Raw genomic sequence first — 17,422 nt, forward strand, 5'->3', positions numbered from 1 at the left:
TTCTGAGTTTGACACACAAACATGTATATTCCTTAGGGAGCAGATTTTGCTATATTACCCAGCTATTAAAATGAACTTATACGAAAGTTTATTGGATTTTTGCTGATACTCGATGAAAATGCTGAAATTGTAATAGATTTTTACGCAGAGTTGTTTTCGCATATTTCTTCCGATGTGTTCCCAGTATTTTTAGAAAAACAAAACAATTGCTGTTGTCAATACAGATGTCAGTTTTGGATGACGCACTATTGAAGAAAAAAAGAATCTACATCTATATATTTATAAATCGCAATAATAATTCTAATAGAAAGTGAATATTTCAAATATTAATAGTGCTTTTGGACAAAGAGATATATAAAAACAATCACGATGAGTTTTTTCGGTAAAATGTTTGGTGGCAAAAAGGAACAAGCTCCAACTACGGGCGAAGCAATACAAAAACTACGAGAAACTGAGAATATGCTTATCAAGAAACAAGAATTTTTAGAATCCAAAATCGAAGAGGAACTAAATACAGCTAGAAAGAATGCATCCAAAAATAAAAGAGGTATATTCTAAAGCTTATTTTTCTTATATGACAATGGAAAACTTGGGATTCTGTACAATAAATACTCATCTTCAACAGCACCAATGATGGCGTTGGATTGCAATGTTTATTACTGTGTTGTAAATTATGACTCATAATTACATTTTCCTGTTTGTTTTTCATATCTTGTCTACGCAAAACTCACAACCATTATCACTGCTAGAATTTATTAAACTTTTGTTTTCTATTTCATCTTCCAATGATGTTATTTATTTTTAATTTCTGCCTCATACTACTGATGTGATGTGGCGATGTCTGGAAAATATTGTCCCAATAGAACGTAATGTTAAAAACGTATTAATAATTTAATGCTTTTTTGTTTTGATCTCACATATTACATTTTAAACTGTACAATTGGCCAACCTTTATTTTAAATTAAAAATTTTCTTGTGGTTAATAATGAGAAAAATTTGCATGATTTAATTTAATTGTATTGGAGATTTTAAGAAAAGCTTTCCAAATTTGGTAATACCTTAAGGTACATTTACACCTATCAAATATTTTTTTTGTGTAAATTAATACATATTTTTATTTTCTTTAAATATTTGATAAATGTAAACGTACCTTAATACTCCTTAATACTCTATAACCTTTATGCAGTACTTCGCTTAGATGATTATTTGACAGGTCGTTATAAAGGGTCTTTCTGTAGACACTTCATATCTTCCTGTTTAAATTTATTTATTAAACAACATCATGCAACTGTCCACCGCGGTACTATCAGAAATGTTAAATTTCTGGATGAATGGATACGTCGACAAAACCATAGATCCACATGAGATCCAAGAGCAACCATATATGATAATATGGACACCAACGACATGTGGTTTCTACAGAAAGATGATACGTGATTTAAGGAAGGGTTGTGCGATTAGTCTATTTTTTGTGCGCCAAATCACAAACCACCTCAAAGTAAACACAACCCATACAATCAGTCAAATTTACACGATTTTATACATATTGGCAATCGTATAGATAATTTCGAAGATATTCATTCATCTTACAATTTCATCTTATAATTTGGAATTTCATTATAAATTTTCTTATGATTTTAAATATAAGTGGGCAATACGGCTCTAACTCCGTTGAACATTTTCATGACTCTTTAAAGTATATATTAAAAGTTCGACAAATCTAATACTTTGTACACAAATAAAGAAGCATTAACTATCCACATTTCAATGATCAATTACCATATATTTTTATAACAAATTTTACGTTTGATAAACTCTTCACCAAATATAAAGTTTCATGTGTAAATCTTTAGTTTATCTTTTAGTTGACGTAATTACTTTTTAGAGCTCCCAAAATAAACAATTGTATAGTTTTTACTAAAAAATCAATTATGCTCCCAAATTCAATACAATTCCGCATTTGGGTGGATATAATTTAGTATGATTAAAAAAAATATATATATAATTATTAATTTATCCGTAGGATGTTTTTGTTTTTATAATGGAACAAAATTCATTTTAAGTTTATTTATTCAACTAATACTTGATAAATTATGTTAATATTGCTTTATTTAATAATAAATTTTAGTGGCCTTACAAGCATTGAAAAAGAAGAAGCGTTTAGAAAAACAATTGCAACAAATCGATGGCACCTTATCTACAATTGAAATGCAGCGCGAAGCACTTGAAAGTGCCAACACGAATACTGCTGTTTTGACAACAATGAAAAATGCCGCTGATGCGCTTAAAGCAGCCCATCAAAATATGTGAGTTTTACTTAATACATTCTATTATAATTTGTATGATTTATAAATACATTAATTAATTTCAGGGATGTTGATAAGGTCCATGACATGATGGATGATATTGCTGAACAACAAGATGTGGCGCGTGAAATCTCTGATGCCATTTCAAATCCTGTAGCATTTGGTGCTGATATTGACGATGAAGATTTGGAACGCGAACTAGATGAACTAGAACAAGAGAACTTCGATAAGGAGATTATCGGCATACCAGAACCTGCAACTACGCTGCCAGAAGTTCCAGATGACGAAGTTGCTGAAAAGGCAAAAGAAAAGAAGAAGGCCACTATCTCAAACAATCTAGAAACTGTCCCTGATGGTAAGTTTCAAATTTTTGAGATCTTTATTGATGTGTTCTTTTTTCATTAAGCTTTTTCTTTTTTTAGATGATCCCGATATGAAGCAATTATTGGCATGGGCCAATTAAATAACCATCTGGTATTACAGTGAATATTCTTTACTCGAGTCTCTTGAGCATCTTTTTATCTATCTCTAAGTCTAAATAAAACTAATTTGAATTATAATTTGTGATTGATTTTAAAATCCACCAAAATTCATTGCACTGCAACTCGTTTCTGTCCCAAAAAATACAGGATAAAGTAGAGTAAAGTTAACATTATTGCCTATTTTAATTTAAACGAATGAATTCGCAAATTATGATGAGCATGTTGTTTAGGGAAAATTCTTTTAGTTCTTCGTATTTCAATATTTTCTTGGACTTTGATAATAATAAAAATAATCATCATAGAATAAATAATTACTATTAATTACATATGTTTAAATATACACAACAACAAAATTCATAATAAAAATAACATGAAAATGATATTAAGCTACAATGCAATTTAATAAATAAATAGTATAACTTAATTACACATTTCTTATAAAGCTCAATTTATCGACCTTGGATGATGGACGGTACTCGCACATGTAAATTATTTCAAATAAAATACCGGGAGTTTTCTTCTTAGCTCTTTATGCGACGAACACGAACATAAATTTGTAATAATTCATGAAGTTGCACTGAGCACCTGATATGAATATTAATTGGGCTTAGCAGTGTGGTTGGTGACAAAAGACGCGTACACAAAAGTCTCACAAACAAAATAAGCGAACACCAAACGGTGGCTTCGATTAAAATTAAGCAATTATTTATTTCTTTTAATTTGTAATAATTTTTTATTGGTCAATATTTGGACACTATTAATTGTTGCAGATAGTTTGTTTGCACTCAAGTAACAAAAATTATATCAGTCTTCAGGAATAATTTCAACCGCAAACATTATAAAATTAGTTGTTACAATGAAGGTGCACATTTTTTTACTTGTGGTAAATAATTAATTTATGTTATTACATTTTTAAATAATTTCTAACTCATAATTGTGTGTATCTTAAACAATATTTAACAATTACAGCTGCTTTTAGCGTCATTTTTTCAACAAGATCAGGCGATATTGAATGACATTCATGATGCGATTGGCTGGTCTAATGTAGATTTAATAAATTTTCAGTATTTTAAAAACTTGCCATCGCAAGATCCCAAAAGAGCAGCCCAAGCAAATCTTTTTCTGGAGCATTTTCAAAAGAAGAAGGCAGTTTTAGATTATTTCGAAAATTTATTTTTGGGCAATTCACCATTTACTCAAGAGAGTGAAATTCCATTTGATCCCCATTTTGGTCGAGCTTGGCGTCCTTATTATGTTCGTAAGTTTGGTTGGAAGGGTGAACGACTTATCGATGCTTTGGGAAAGGGGTACTCTGTTAAGCAACTGAAGCATTTTGGAGCTATACCTAAGGATTATGGTTCCAAATATTATCCTAGCTAAAATATTGATAATATTTTATATAATTTGTACTCATCCTATTTATAATTATTTAAAATAAATTTTATTTATTAAACGAAATGATGTTCATTCTGTGCTGCAATCAAAAAGGTTTGCTTAAATATTTTAAAGAATTTATGTAAATTATATTCGACTATAGTACTTGAAATAACTTTAGTTCAAATTCCTTTGTCGGAAAATAAAATAATTAATGCAAAACTATAAATTGGTATAATTTTTACTGAAACTAATTTAATTTTGACGCTTTTATAGGCATTTTGCAGATTTTTCTATCTTCAAAATATTTTATTTCTAAATTCCAACTTAGTTGATTCTCAATCGATTTCAAGTTTCTCAGCGGATTCAGAATGAAGAGGCCTCTACCATGATATGATATTTAAGTAAACTAGCATATTTTTAATTTTAGTTTTGCGCCGTTTTCCAAGTTTGGACATGTGGTGCAAATACACACCTATTAGACATTTTTAACAAATTGTTGTCTTGTTCAGGCCTTTAACCCCTAATTTAGTTTATAATGACTTCGTCTGGCCGCAGGTACTTTCCCCTCTAGCTATATATCTACATGTAGGTACATAAGTTTGTATGTAGAAAGCGGGCTTCACTAAAAATTTAGTTTGTTAGTTTTATATGTAACTAGTAAAACTTTGAATACATATAACTCAAAAACTTAAAAATTTAGCTTAGGAAACTACCAAAATTAAACTCTTCGGTTTTGAATAAAAAAGTATTTTATTTTAAATTACACTCTTCTTTTTTGTGTGGATATGTATAGAACATTGTTGCCACGTATAAAGGCATCTCCATATTTGTTTTTTAGTTGGCCATTGACGTACTCCTCAGTTTGATCAAGAGCTATATTCATATAACCATCCAGACATGCTAAAACGCCTGTAAATTAAATCGAGCATTTTATATAAAATGAACTACTTAATGTACTTTGTTCAAATTTGCAAGTACCAGCTACATACATATGTACATACCTCTGTAATCAACACCACTGTTGAGTTTTACAACCACCGGACGTCCATGAATTTGATTTATAAATTGTGATAGAGCTTCTTTACGAGACATTTTGTTTTATCTTAAAAAATATATACAAAATCCTTTGCGGTCTTTTTTAATTTGTCAAAGAATTCTTTTGTTTGTCCACAAGTTAAATGTCAAAATTTTCCTACCCAGTATTTATTTTTTTTTTTCAAAAAGTTCTTACCAGTATTTCTTGACAGTCGGAAGGCTGTCTTTTCCAACACACATGGCTGTAATTTTTGGTAGTAAATTATTTTTGGTTTATAACTTCACCAAAAATTACGTTATAATATAAATTATAATTTTACCATTTGATATTACTCATATCTTAATCATTTATGCACAGTATTTGGGATTTATTTGCAAGAGAAGGCACTCATCTAATGACAATAAATTATAAGATACGATTGTTAGATTGTTAGGTATGGTTCAAAATTTGTATCCGAATTTTTAAGCAGTTAATTAAATTTTTGTTTTATTTGAGAATGTTAATAAATATTCTTTTTTAATTTTGAAGTTTAATATTTTAAAAATAGGTTTAAACTTTAGATGCTTTTCTAGAAAATTCAAAAGTTGGGAATTTTTTATAAAGTGTGTAGAATAAATAATATTAAAAAAAACTAATTATGTATTAAAAAAATAAGAAAGTAGAGAATTTCAAAACTGTATTTACATTACGGAAATGAAAATCGAAAAATATATTTTATTGAAACTACACATATAATTAATAAAAATGCATAAAAAATATTTAATTTGCTTTTTAAAATCTTATAAAATAAATTAACTAACTAATTAATAAATATTGACTATTATGCCTGAATTTCAATGTATGCCTTCAAGTGGGGTATAAGTTTTGTACTGATATAGATCTGGTCCACCATATCCATATAATAATTTACCACGTCCGTTGGAATCATAATAAGGGTAGCGATACTTCGGTCTAAAAGAAATTAAATTAAATATTAAATTAAAACCAACTATTTCTCATTACATAATTCAAAAGGGGAACAAAAGTCGAAAAATCAAATTTTATGCATAAAGTGTGATCTATAAATGTATTTTTTAAATTTACCTTTCAAAATATTGAAAATTTGGCGCTCTTGGTTGTACAGTGGCATTCGCTGATCGCAGCAGGCAAACAACAACTAAGAGGACCTGAAAGTATAGAAATGAATTTAAATATTTGATAATGAAAAATAATTAAAATTATATTGTTTTATTTGGCACACATAAAGACGCCTGATGACAATGCAATGATATGTTCGAAAAATCAAAATTAAAGTAGAAAATTCGGAGTTATGTTTTAATTTTTAAACAACTTCCCGTAGCTCAAATATACTGAAATTTGACATATTTATATTTAGACATCAGATAACAATATAATGTAATCTTAGAATTTTTAAAATTCCATTCGAAAATTTGAATTGAATTCGAAAAAATTATTTTCAAATATTTAAGCCTGTGGTTTACAATTTCAAAGCAAAATTGGAAAAAATTTGCCAAAATACCGTAATATAATTCCTTAAAAATAATTGCTTTCTTAAATAAATTTTTTTGCAGTCGGATAAGCATAAAACAATTTCATATTTATTTCCAAAAATCTACTTTGCTTTTATGCAATTATTAAAATTCAAAACTTCATTTTACTTACTACCGTTACTGAAATAAGAATAAATCTGATATAAGAATAAATAATATATACACCACTCGTATCTCATTAGGGGACTATAGAGACCTTAAAGGAAATTGTATAAGCTTTCATCGGAGCAAAATAAAATTGAGTTTTTGAAAAAAAAATATTCTTTAAAAAATTAAAAAAAAAAAATTTGAAAAAGAATTACAAAAAAATGGAAACAATAAAGAAATAGTTATCGGAATTGCTTTGGACAATTTTCGCTAGGACCAATAGGTGAAAAGTTACACTCATTTGAATAAAACCCTGTATGACAAAAATTTCCAACTTTGACCCCCTCTAAGTCTGGTAGTTCTTAATCGATAGAGCTGAAAATTTGTGTCTACTAAAAATCATCCAAATCGGAAAACATCGACTTCTATAGTCTGTGCTCTCATATATATTTTTTCATTTCCGATACTGCCAGATTAGGTGATATTGTTTTAACAACTGGGGAAATTATTTCTTGTTTTGTGGAAATTTTGGAGTTTTGTGGGGGATTTTTGAGTACATAAATCTTCGAACATTATATAATCCATTTTGTAAAGACTTTTGGCCACGCATTCAATTTTCTATCTGAAATTGTAATTATTTTATGCCTATTTCTTGTGGGCAAAATTCTATCACGATTGATGGCTAACTCTTTAACTCGATTTGAAAGTAAGAATATTCGAACGTAACCAACAAAGTAACCCCATTCCATAATCAACACAAGGAATCTTAGAAGGACTTTTGTAGAATACAACAAATTAATTTGGGAATGAGAACAGAAAATAATCTGGCAGCAATGTCCCTTCCTTCATTTGTTCAATCCAAATAATTGTTGCAAATATTATGTAATATTTTGATAAACAAAGAGAGTGAATGGGAAAGCGAATAACAAAATTCATTATGACACACTTATTTATTGTATTTGTTGTTATTGTTGGCATAAAGTGTTTTAAAACCCGTATGTCACAATTCTGCAGCTTGAAATAAACTACATAAATAAAAGCAACAACAACAATCACAAGTTGTTTAATTTGAATTTTAAAATAATGTTGAAAATGGGTCTGTTTCTGTAATAAAATGATGTCTAAGCTGTTTTTTTGGAAACTACCTAATTTTTGTTGGTCAAATAAAAACATACGCACACACACGCTGACACATGATGAATAAACTAAAAATGTTCAAGGTCTTTTATAAAAAAATTATCATTAAAAATGAAGATATACTTAAATAAAATGTTGCAATAATTCATTAGCGGTTCGAATCATCATTAAGATGAAGATTGAACTAAATTCAAACTTTTTGTTGTTGACAATAAAACGAAGGTCAGTCACCTGTTTGTTCATTTTAATTTCTATGAAATGTGACCTTGTTTCCTATATTTGTATTTGACTTTTCGTTTTAAGAAAATAAGAAAAGTTTAAAAATATAATAACGTTTTTATTGGATAAAATTTAAATTCACTGCGCATGCTCAAATGGGTGTAGAATAGACGAAAGTTGTAGAAGTTGAAAGTAAAAAGGTTTTTTGTGTTTTACTATGAAAGTTTTATTCATTCAGCGCAATATTTATTAAAATAGAAACTTTTTTGAACACTTAGTGCACGATCAACGAGTTGTTAATGCAAAATAAATATTTTTTATTTTAAAATGGTGCCACTAGACTTTTCTACATTAAGAAAGTTTTTTCTTTTCCATTTTACAGGTCATCAAGCCAAAACGAAAATAAGGTGTCAATTTGATATGTTGTGTTGCTATTTTCATTTATTTTGTTGTTAATTAAGAAAATCAATAAAGATTTTTTATTCGATTTCACTTACTGGTAGAAGAAATATGCCCAACTTGAACATCTTCAACTCTATGTTTTAGAATTTATTTCAATCTGTATTATTTTTCCTGGATTTTTTAAACTAAACTATGTTAAATTTTAGTTTTCTTGTTTGAAACGCCTAATCCGTTATTAACGTTTTATAACCGCTTTTATTCCCGTGTAAATTGTGACTAAATTTGTTACTAGTCGATGTTTATGACAATTGCTGGCTTAAGGTGGCTTCAACAGACAGAAAGAAGAAGGTAATTGAAACTGGTTGTAGTTGTAATAGTTTTAAATTTTTTATTATAATTTTATGTACATTTGTACCTAGTTTGTGTGTTTGGCTTTGTTTATGGTAAAGAGCAAAGAAATAAATATTAAAAGAAAGAGAAACATGGACAAAGAGAGTAAATTACACAAAATTTTGTTGTCTTTGTCAACAGGGCTGCCAGATAAATTTTATGTAAAATCTTGCATGAATTTATTTTTATTTATTTACAATAAATATAACGATATTTATTATTTTTGAAGCAATAGTAAAAAACTTCACAGTTCTTCAATCGTAATTACTCAATTCTTAGAAATTTTATGTCAAGTAAAACCTATATACATACGCCATGTTGCCATGCGCCATGTTGGCTAAAAGAACAAATTTATTAATATAAAATTATATACTACAGAGGCATTGTAAAATAATAAAACAATTTGAATATTTTCCTCGCTGCTTTGTAAAAAGTTAAACATGTTCAAGACAAAAAAAGTAAATTATTTTTAACATAAAAACGCATTGCAACGTGATCATTTACACGTTCCAAACGACAGGTAAGTAAGTACAACAACAATACTTGATGCATGCGTTAATAATTGGCAACATTTTAATGCATATATGTACATAAAACATATTTTAAAGTACAATCCACATTAGGAAACTAATAGAGAGTAACATAGTCTAGTCTATTCATAAACCTACTTAAATAATACCCTACATTAACTGCAAGTTTCAGTTTACAATTAATCAATACAAGTCTATGCAATTTTTTCTGACAGTGTAATTAAAGTCCCTATACTATATTAGTTTTGACCAACCATATTTTTTGTAAAAAATCGATTTCGTTCGTTTAAATAAACGATCCTATCTATAAAAGCGATTATACATACATACATATAATAATTATTAGTAATAACTTTGCTAAGTACAGCATTCTATCTTAACACATGTAGGAGGAAAAAGACCGTTGTGCGTCGATGCCATTATCGCTTAAGGGGAATCAGGCCGTACTTTTTTCTCTGTCTTCGTAATTTTTACGTTTCAAACCGCATTGGCCAAACGTGTGTGACATCCTATAACTGTATCGAGTTACGTTTTTTCGAGATGCAGTTTCACCAAATGCAGTCGTGTTAACTTAACCTAAGTTTTTAATTTTAATTATGGTGGAGAATCAAACAAAACTCAAGTTTGTATTAATCGGTTAGTTGCAACCAATTTAATAATTTTACTTGCTATTTCAAATTTGTAAATTTCCAATTTTTGGAGCAATAAATATGCCAAATTTAAAACAAACATGTACTACAGTTAGAACATAAAAATAATAGGTTATCATGAGATTGTTAAAAAGTTTTTCGGAGTCAATTGGTAATCTGAACCAATAATACGTGATTCACATATAGTGCTCTGGGTAAAATATAAGGAAGGAAGCTGCTTAAATACCAGAGTGTTTTTTTGCAAACTCAAAAATGAGGCCAAGCTTAAAACATATTATCTGTGTGTATTTGTTTACATACAATTATCGTCTGTTTGTTTTTTTTCGATTTGTAAACTGTATGATCGTCTGGAACTTATGTAACAGTCAGTACCAATACATTGATAAATTCATACACTACAGTCCAAGATGGGAACGAGTTTGTCGGAGAGCCGCATCTGAAGATAACTTAACAAAAAACAATGTCATTCGTATTATAAGTAATAAATGAAGAAAACATTAAGTTCATACAGTGTTGAAAGAAATAATAGGGAAATAAATTAATACATACATTAATACATATTTCTTCAATAGTAAAATGAAATAGTTAGCTAGTTTAAAAAGAAGGATTACAATGCACAAACGTTACATCAAATCCCATGAAATACACCTAGTCCTCCATCGGTCCTTTACCAGTGTCTCGAATCGAAACCACGAGCTCTGACAGACTAGAACACTAACCTACCGGAGCACACAAGGATACACATGACGTAAAAGGAAGGACTTTAGGTCGTTCTTATTATATTTTTCAGCACTATATGTATTTATGTATGTATACTCTTTTTTTACGCAGTGATCATGACAACTTAAAGTCAAAGTGGGACTGTAGGCAATTAAGTTATGTATACATATTAATTAAATATAAAGTAAGGCCTTATTAATCATAACAATTGTCATTAGGTTATTTTAACGACAATATAAGTAATTTAATAAAGTAGTAATAAAAAATGCTGTTGGAAATAAAAATAAAAATCACTGAAGCGTTTTGTGTTTAACACAAATATTATACATTCATACAGACTTCTTTTGAAGCAACAACTTTAAACTTCCTTGTTTAACGTTGAGAAATAAATATATTTTTTTAATAATTATTCTCAGATTTACAGAGACTCGAATCTGGCGTTTCTCTTTCACAAATTATTGCTCAATTTCTATTGATCCAACATGAGTATATGAGTGTTTATAATTTTTAAAAAGATCGAATGAAACTGAAGTTTTTTATATTATTTGTTAATTTTTTATGTATGTTTGAGTTTTTGTAGACCTGACTTACTAACTCTATGACTGAATGCCTGACTGGCTGCACATTCGTCAATGTAGTCTGAACAAGTTTGGAATTGCTGTTTATTTATGGTGGTTTTAGTGATTCGGTGTTGATCGAAGAGATCAAAACAAATTTTTATTTAGTTAATATTTAATTTATCTTGTTGTGATTTGCAGTAAAATTTCACAATAAAAATGTTAAGAAGACATTTTTTAATTGGTACCAGTGTAAGAAAAGCTCAAAGTTCGGATAATATTAAGAGCGAATTTAATGTAAAATTATTTCACTTTCTTTTAGTTGTTTGTTGTGATATTATTTTTTCAATTCCAACAAAGTGAATGCTTTATTTATCGTTTAATAACTGAAACTTTGCAAAATAATGTTGCCGGAGAGCCCATAACACACAAAAGAACTGAATGGGATTTTGATCCGGAAATAAGTCAAAAAAGACGTTCACTATTTTACGAAGTAAGTTTTTAACATTTTAAATATTTTCTGTAGTTTCTTTAATTTTTTTTGTTCTTCTTTTAGACTCACGGTTTTAGAGGGGCAAAATTTATTGAACGTATTGGGGTGGGTCAAGATGGTCACGAAGAAGAGCGTAGAATTGAGCAGCAGCTACGTGATGTTGGTAGATTAAATGGAGATCATAATATAAATTATCCGGCATAAGGTGAAATCGCAAGGAATCCAAACCTCTTAAGAAATTTGTGTACATACATATAAGGACATTGAACATATTTGCATTTGTATAGTAGTTATCTTTATTAAGCTAACTTATATTACTACATATTTAATTATTTTATATTGTTTAATGTTCTTATTATTGTTGTTGTTAACGAGTAAAAATGGAAGAGATTTAATAAATGTTCATATCGCTCGTTTATATGAAGACTGCCATAATTCTAAAAGTAGAGTTTAGAAAAATATGTACGTCCTTTAAGAAAATTATGGGATTTTCTCAAACTTGAAATATGTATGTTTATTGCTCGTTTGCAACTTAATTGCCATAACTCAAAAGCACAGTTTTAAGTAAATCGGCTCTGAAAACATGAAGTCATTTAACTTCAAATTTATTTGCTATTTTGACATCAAATGTCTGTCTTTTTTGGTGTATTTTAGACACTATGATTTGTAGAAATTAATGGACATTGTTATAAAAAAAACATGATTAGTTGATAAAAAAAAAATAATTTTGAGTTATGACTATTTAGAAGCTAACGAGACATACGTACGTATAAATACATAATTATTATAAAATTAAATGAACATTAAACAACATTTGTTCTCGTATTATTGTTTCATATTATAAAATGCTTTTTCGCTTAGAGTTTTTTCCTTCTTTTTTTGACAAGGATATTAAGCATTCACATTCAAATAATACGTACTTGAATTTTATTTTTAAATGTGTATAGATGTATATGAAAATGTGTAATTTGTCATTACAGGATGCATCATAATGTGTATGTATGTATAAACATATTTACATATGTATGTACGATTACAACAAACAAGCACGAGTTTTAAATCTCATCTGGTTTTAATAAACGTTATTAGCGCATTGTTAAATACTACTACTACTTATTAGCTTACTACCACAAAAATGTACTCCCCCCTGCATAGATTTTCATATACATATGTATGTATGAATATGTGCATAATTACATACATATATGTATGTATGTACAAATGGCTTACTTTCTAGAAGACTGACATAATCCAAAAAAACATCTTTGAATGTTTTATGACATTTTACTATTTCTGCTATAAATTAAAAAAAAAATTATACGATATCTAAAATAAAGCCAGTTATATAAAGTACAGATTATTATACATATTTTAATCTAAGTATATATTAAAATTTGATTTATTAAGTATTTAACATTACGTTAATTTTAGTTTACACGTTTACAGCAAAAAAATAATCTTAATACGGAATATAATAGACATTTTTTAAAATAGATAAAACTATATGAAATATTTTAAAACGGCCTATATATTCCAAAATGCAGTTCAAAAAACCCGAATTTTGGGTTATGTCAGTCTTGTAGTAAATGAGCGTTAAGCCCTGAAGTTTTTAAAGAACCATTACCAACCATGCACTTTAAAATACAAAAAGTATTATTTATCTTCGGTAGTTTTATACTTTAACCCCCTTATTCATAAATAAAAAGACTTGAACAATTAAACTTGATTTAGACATACATACATACATACATACATACATACATACATACATACATACATACATACATACATACATGCATACATACATACATACATACATAGATACATACATACATACATACATACATACATACATACATACATACATACTTACATACATACATACATACATACATACATACATACATACATACATACATACATACATACATACATACCTACCTACATACATACATACATACATACATACATACATACATACATACATACATACATACATACATACATACATACATACATACATACATACATACATACATACATACATACATACATACATACATACATACATACATACATACATACATACATACATACATACATACATACATACATACATACATACATACATACATACATACATACATACATACATACATACATACATACATACATACATACATACATACATACATACATACATACATACATACATACATCATACATACATACATACATACATACATACATACATACATACATACATACATACATACATACATACATACATACATACATACATACATACATACATACATACATACATACATACATACATACATACATACATACATACATACATACATACATACATACATACATACATACATACATACATACATACATACATACATACATACATACATACATACATACATACATACATACATACATACATACATACTACATACATACATACATACATACATACATACATACATACATACATACATACATACATACATACATACATACATACATACATACATACATACATACATACATACATACATACATACATACATACATACATACATACATACATACATACATACATACATACATACATACATACATACATACATACATACATACATACATACATACATACATACATACATACATACATACATACATACATACATACATACATACATACATACATACATACATACATACTACATACATACATCATACATACATACATACATACATACATACATACATACATACATACATACATACATACATACATACATACCTCATACATACATACATACAACATACATACATACATACATACATCATACATACATACATACATACACATACATACATACATACATACATACATACATACATACATACATACATACATCATACATACATACATACATACATACATACATACATACCTACATACATACATACATACATACATACATACATACATACATACAACATACATACATCATACATCATACATACATACATACATACATACATACATACATACATACATACTCATACATACATACATACATACATACATACATACATACATACATACATACATACATACATACATACTACATACATACATACATACATACATACTACATACATACATACATACATACATACATACATACATACATACATACATACATACATACATACATACATACATACATACATACACATACATACATACATACATACATACATATACATACATACCTACATCATACATACATACACATACATACATACATACATACATACATCATACATAATACATACATACATACATACATACATACACATACATACTACATACATACATACATAACATACATACATACATACATACATATTGTATGTTAAACATATACATACATACATACACTACATACATACATACATACATACATACATACATACTACATACATACATACATACATACATCATACATACATACATACATACATACATACATACATACATCATACATACATACATACATACATACATACATACATACATACATACATACATACATACATACATACATACATACATAACATACACATACATACATACATACATACATACATACATACATACATACATACATACATACATACATACATACATACATACATATACATACATATTGTATGTTAAACAATATATTTCTCATTTACATTACATGTTTACTTTTCAAAAATTCGCAAAAAACAACGTTTACAACAAAAAATTCGTCTAACAACAAATATAACAGACATTTTTGAAAATATCTAAAACTATAAAAAAGACTCCAGAATGGTGCATATTTAGTATTAAAAGACACACCTTAATTGACATCTAAAATGCATTTGCATCGCTTTTTTATGTATATCAACCAAAAGCGTTGAAAATAAATTTGTGTAAACTACTGCAAGTACTACGGGGTACAAATGTACATATGTATACTTTTCATTTACATTAGTATTTGATTACTATCAGGCTCGGTTACACAAGAATGTGAATATAAATAAGGCTTTATAAAATCTTGCGACTGTCTAGATACATCTTTCTTATATTAAAGTGACGATATGTACATATGTATGTATTTGTATTTATGGTAAACTAAATTAAATTTTTTAAGGGTATGTTATATGCCTACTTTCCCTCCACAAATAATTTTTTGTACCGCCTCTGGTTATTAATAATTCATTATTTCTAATGTGCGTATTGTTAGAATTAATTGTAGCCGTTTGTGGTTGTGGGGATGTGTATAAGGATGGATGTGCAATGTTGCATTGTGCATACAATTGTAAGATAATTACATTTTGTTGCAAACATTAGTATTAAGGCCTCTTCATAATTTCATCATTTATGGCAGTTGTTGTGCCTTAATCATTATAATTTGAGCCAATTTTATACTTGTAACATTCAAAACCAGGACATATTTACAACAAATATTGCCAAGTCAAAATGAGATTGAAATAAACTAGATTTTATGATTTTTTTATGTAACTTAATGATGCTAACATGACTCAAACATACATACATATGTACAATGTACATACATATGTACGTATGTATATACATACATACTTATGTATGTATACGTATTTATGAAAATTAATAAATCATATGAATGAATATTGAAAGTGAAAACAAAAGACGTTGGTGTCAATAAAAATTTATATTTTTTAATTTTAATTATTATTTAAGAATATTTTTCTTTAAAAATGATGAATTTAATACATATATGTATGGGGAATTAATTTCATGTCAAGTGACCCAACTCGATTTCGGCGAAATTTGCACTAAAGTTAGTACTATTGGATATTAGGTCAGACATAAATTTTCAGCTCTATCGGTGAAGAACTGCCGGACAATATATATAAAGCCCTTTAAGGAAATTGTATATGCTTTCTTTTAAGTAAAAAAAGACAAAAAATAATAAAAAATAAAAAAAAATTAGAAAGAATGAAGAAATAGCTATCTGAACTTCTTTAGACAATAGGTGAAAAAAACCCTGTATGACCAAAATGTCCAACATTGACCCCTTCTGACTCCGATAGTTCTTGAACATTTGCGTCCGGCCTACTATCCGATAGTACGAACCTTGGTGCAAATTTCATCCAAATCGGAAGACATCGATTTTTAAAGTTGGGTCACTTGACACGAAGTTCCACATATTGATAAATCTTCTCTCTCTACCTCTTAACATGCATACACAAAAGGCAAGTCTGCTGAGACGACTTTTCTTTTAAATACATATTATCATATTTCTTTTCATGGTACAATCGGTACGAGGTTTTCTAGCAAAACTAGAATCTATTGACTTTAAAGTTTAAAGTTTAAACTGTTGTTTAAACGCAAGCTCGAAGGATCATCAGCCTATGGAGCGTTGAATTTGGTCATCATCGGA

General features: G+C 28.1%; 6 protein-coding genes across 6 annotated transcripts in view; 4 read left to right on the top strand and 2 right to left on the bottom strand.

Moving 5' to 3' along the window:
• The first annotated feature begins 205 nt into the window (after positions 1-205).
• On the top strand, positions 206-2,895 carry LOC119599601 (charged multivesicular body protein 4b). Its single transcript, XM_037949427.1, has 4 exons — positions 206-547; positions 2,129-2,306; positions 2,372-2,661; positions 2,729-2,895. Exons 1-4 carry the CDS (start codon positions 370-372, stop codon positions 2,767-2,769), a joined length of 687 nt encoding a protein of 228 aa, XP_037805355.1. The 5' UTR covers positions 206-369; the 3' UTR covers positions 2,770-2,895.
• Positions 2,896-3,148: 253 nt separating this feature from the next.
• Positions 3,149-4,275, top strand: LOC119599602. Its single transcript, XM_037949428.1, has 2 exons — positions 3,149-3,671; positions 3,758-4,275. Exons 1-2 carry the CDS (start codon positions 3,645-3,647, stop codon positions 4,166-4,168), a joined length of 438 nt encoding a protein of 145 aa, XP_037805356.1. The 5' UTR covers positions 3,149-3,644; the 3' UTR covers positions 4,169-4,275.
• Positions 4,276-4,896: 621 nt separating this feature from the next.
• LOC119599622 (U6 snRNA-associated Sm-like protein LSm6) lies at positions 4,897-5,399 on the bottom strand. Its single transcript, XM_037949476.1, has 2 exons — positions 5,167-5,399; positions 4,897-5,074 (listed from the first exon to the last, which is right to left on the bottom strand). Exons 1-2 carry the CDS (start codon positions 5,255-5,257, stop codon positions 4,926-4,928), a joined length of 240 nt encoding a protein of 79 aa, XP_037805404.1. The 5' UTR covers positions 5,258-5,399; the 3' UTR covers positions 4,897-4,925.
• A 399-nt stretch (positions 5,400-5,798) lies between these two features.
• Positions 5,799-8,948, bottom strand: LOC119599623. The gene is made up of 3 exons (XM_037949477.1): positions 8,692-8,948; positions 6,285-6,367; positions 5,799-6,152 (listed from the first exon to the last, which is right to left on the bottom strand). Exons 1-3 carry the CDS (start codon positions 8,719-8,721, stop codon positions 6,035-6,037), a joined length of 231 nt encoding a protein of 76 aa, XP_037805405.1. The 5' UTR covers positions 8,722-8,948; the 3' UTR covers positions 5,799-6,034.
• Positions 8,949-11,486: 2,538 nt separating this feature from the next.
• Positions 11,487-12,379, top strand: LOC119599632. Its single transcript, XM_037949490.1, has 3 exons — positions 11,487-11,695; positions 11,766-11,936; positions 12,000-12,379. The coding sequence occupies exons 1-3, from the start codon at positions 11,663-11,665 to the stop codon at positions 12,138-12,140; spliced, it is 345 nt and encodes a 114-aa protein (XP_037805418.1). The 5' UTR covers positions 11,487-11,662; the 3' UTR covers positions 12,141-12,379.
• Positions 12,380-16,010: 3,631 nt separating this feature from the next.
• The window catches only part of LOC119599616 (homeobox protein orthopedia), a 36,582-nt gene continuing 35,170 nt past the window's right edge, over positions 16,011-17,422 (top strand). Inside the window, exon 1 of the mRNA XM_037949465.1 lies at positions 16,011-16,104. The gene's annotated coding sequence lies outside the window, so the exon portion shown is untranslated. The remainder of the gene's footprint in view (positions 16,105-17,422) is intronic.

Source organism: Lucilia sericata, unplaced genomic scaffold (assembly GCF_015586225.1).
Source record: "Lucilia sericata isolate MDLA Ls3-8-SP2 unplaced genomic scaffold, ASM1558622v1 Contig000083F_arrow, whole genome shotgun sequence".
NCBI lineage: Eukaryota > Metazoa > Arthropoda > Insecta > Diptera > Calliphoridae > Lucilia > Lucilia sericata.

Coding starts and splice junctions, on each gene's coding strand:
- LOC119599601 (XM_037949427.1), top strand. CDS start 370: ATGAGTTTTTTCGGTAAAATGTTTGGTGGCAAAAAGGAACAAGCTCCA. Junction 548..2,128: donor TGCATCCAAAAATAAAAGAG/GTATATTCTAAA, acceptor AATAAATTTTAG/TGGCCTTACAAGCATTGAAA. Junction 2,662..2,728: donor TCTAGAAACTGTCCCTGATG/GTAAGTTTCAAA, acceptor TTCTTTTTTTAG/ATGATCCCGATATGAAGCAA.
- LOC119599632 (XM_037949490.1), top strand. CDS start 11,663: ATGTTAAGAAGACATTTTTTAATTGGTACCAGT. Junction 11,696..11,765: donor ATTTTTTAATTGGTACCAGT/GTAAGAAAAGCT, acceptor ACTTTCTTTTAG/TTGTTTGTTGTGATATTATT. Junction 11,937..11,999: donor GACGTTCACTATTTTACGAA/GTAAGTTTTTAA, acceptor TTCTTCTTTTAG/ACTCACGGTTTTAGAGGGGC.
- LOC119599623 (XM_037949477.1), bottom strand. CDS start 8,721: ATGTTCAAGTTGGGCATATTTCTTCTACCA. Junction 6,368..8,691: donor TGGGCATATTTCTTCTACCA/GTAAGTGAAATC, acceptor CTATACTTTCAG/GTCCTCTTAGTTGTTGTTTG. Junction 6,153..6,284: donor AATTTTCAATATTTTGAAAG/GTAAATTTAAAA, acceptor AATTTCTTTTAG/ACCGAAGTATCGCTACCCTT.
- LOC119599602 (XM_037949428.1), top strand. CDS start 3,645: ATGAAGGTGCACATTTTTTTACTTGTG. Junction 3,672..3,757: donor TGCACATTTTTTTACTTGTG/GTAAATAATTAA, acceptor TAACAATTACAG/CTGCTTTTAGCGTCATTTTT.
- LOC119599622 (XM_037949476.1), bottom strand. CDS start 5,257: ATGTCTCGTAAAGAAGCTCTATCACAATTTATAAATCAAATTCATGGA. Junction 5,075..5,166: donor CAGTGGTGTTGATTACAGAG/GTATGTACATAT, acceptor TTTAATTTACAG/GCGTTTTAGCATGTCTGGAT.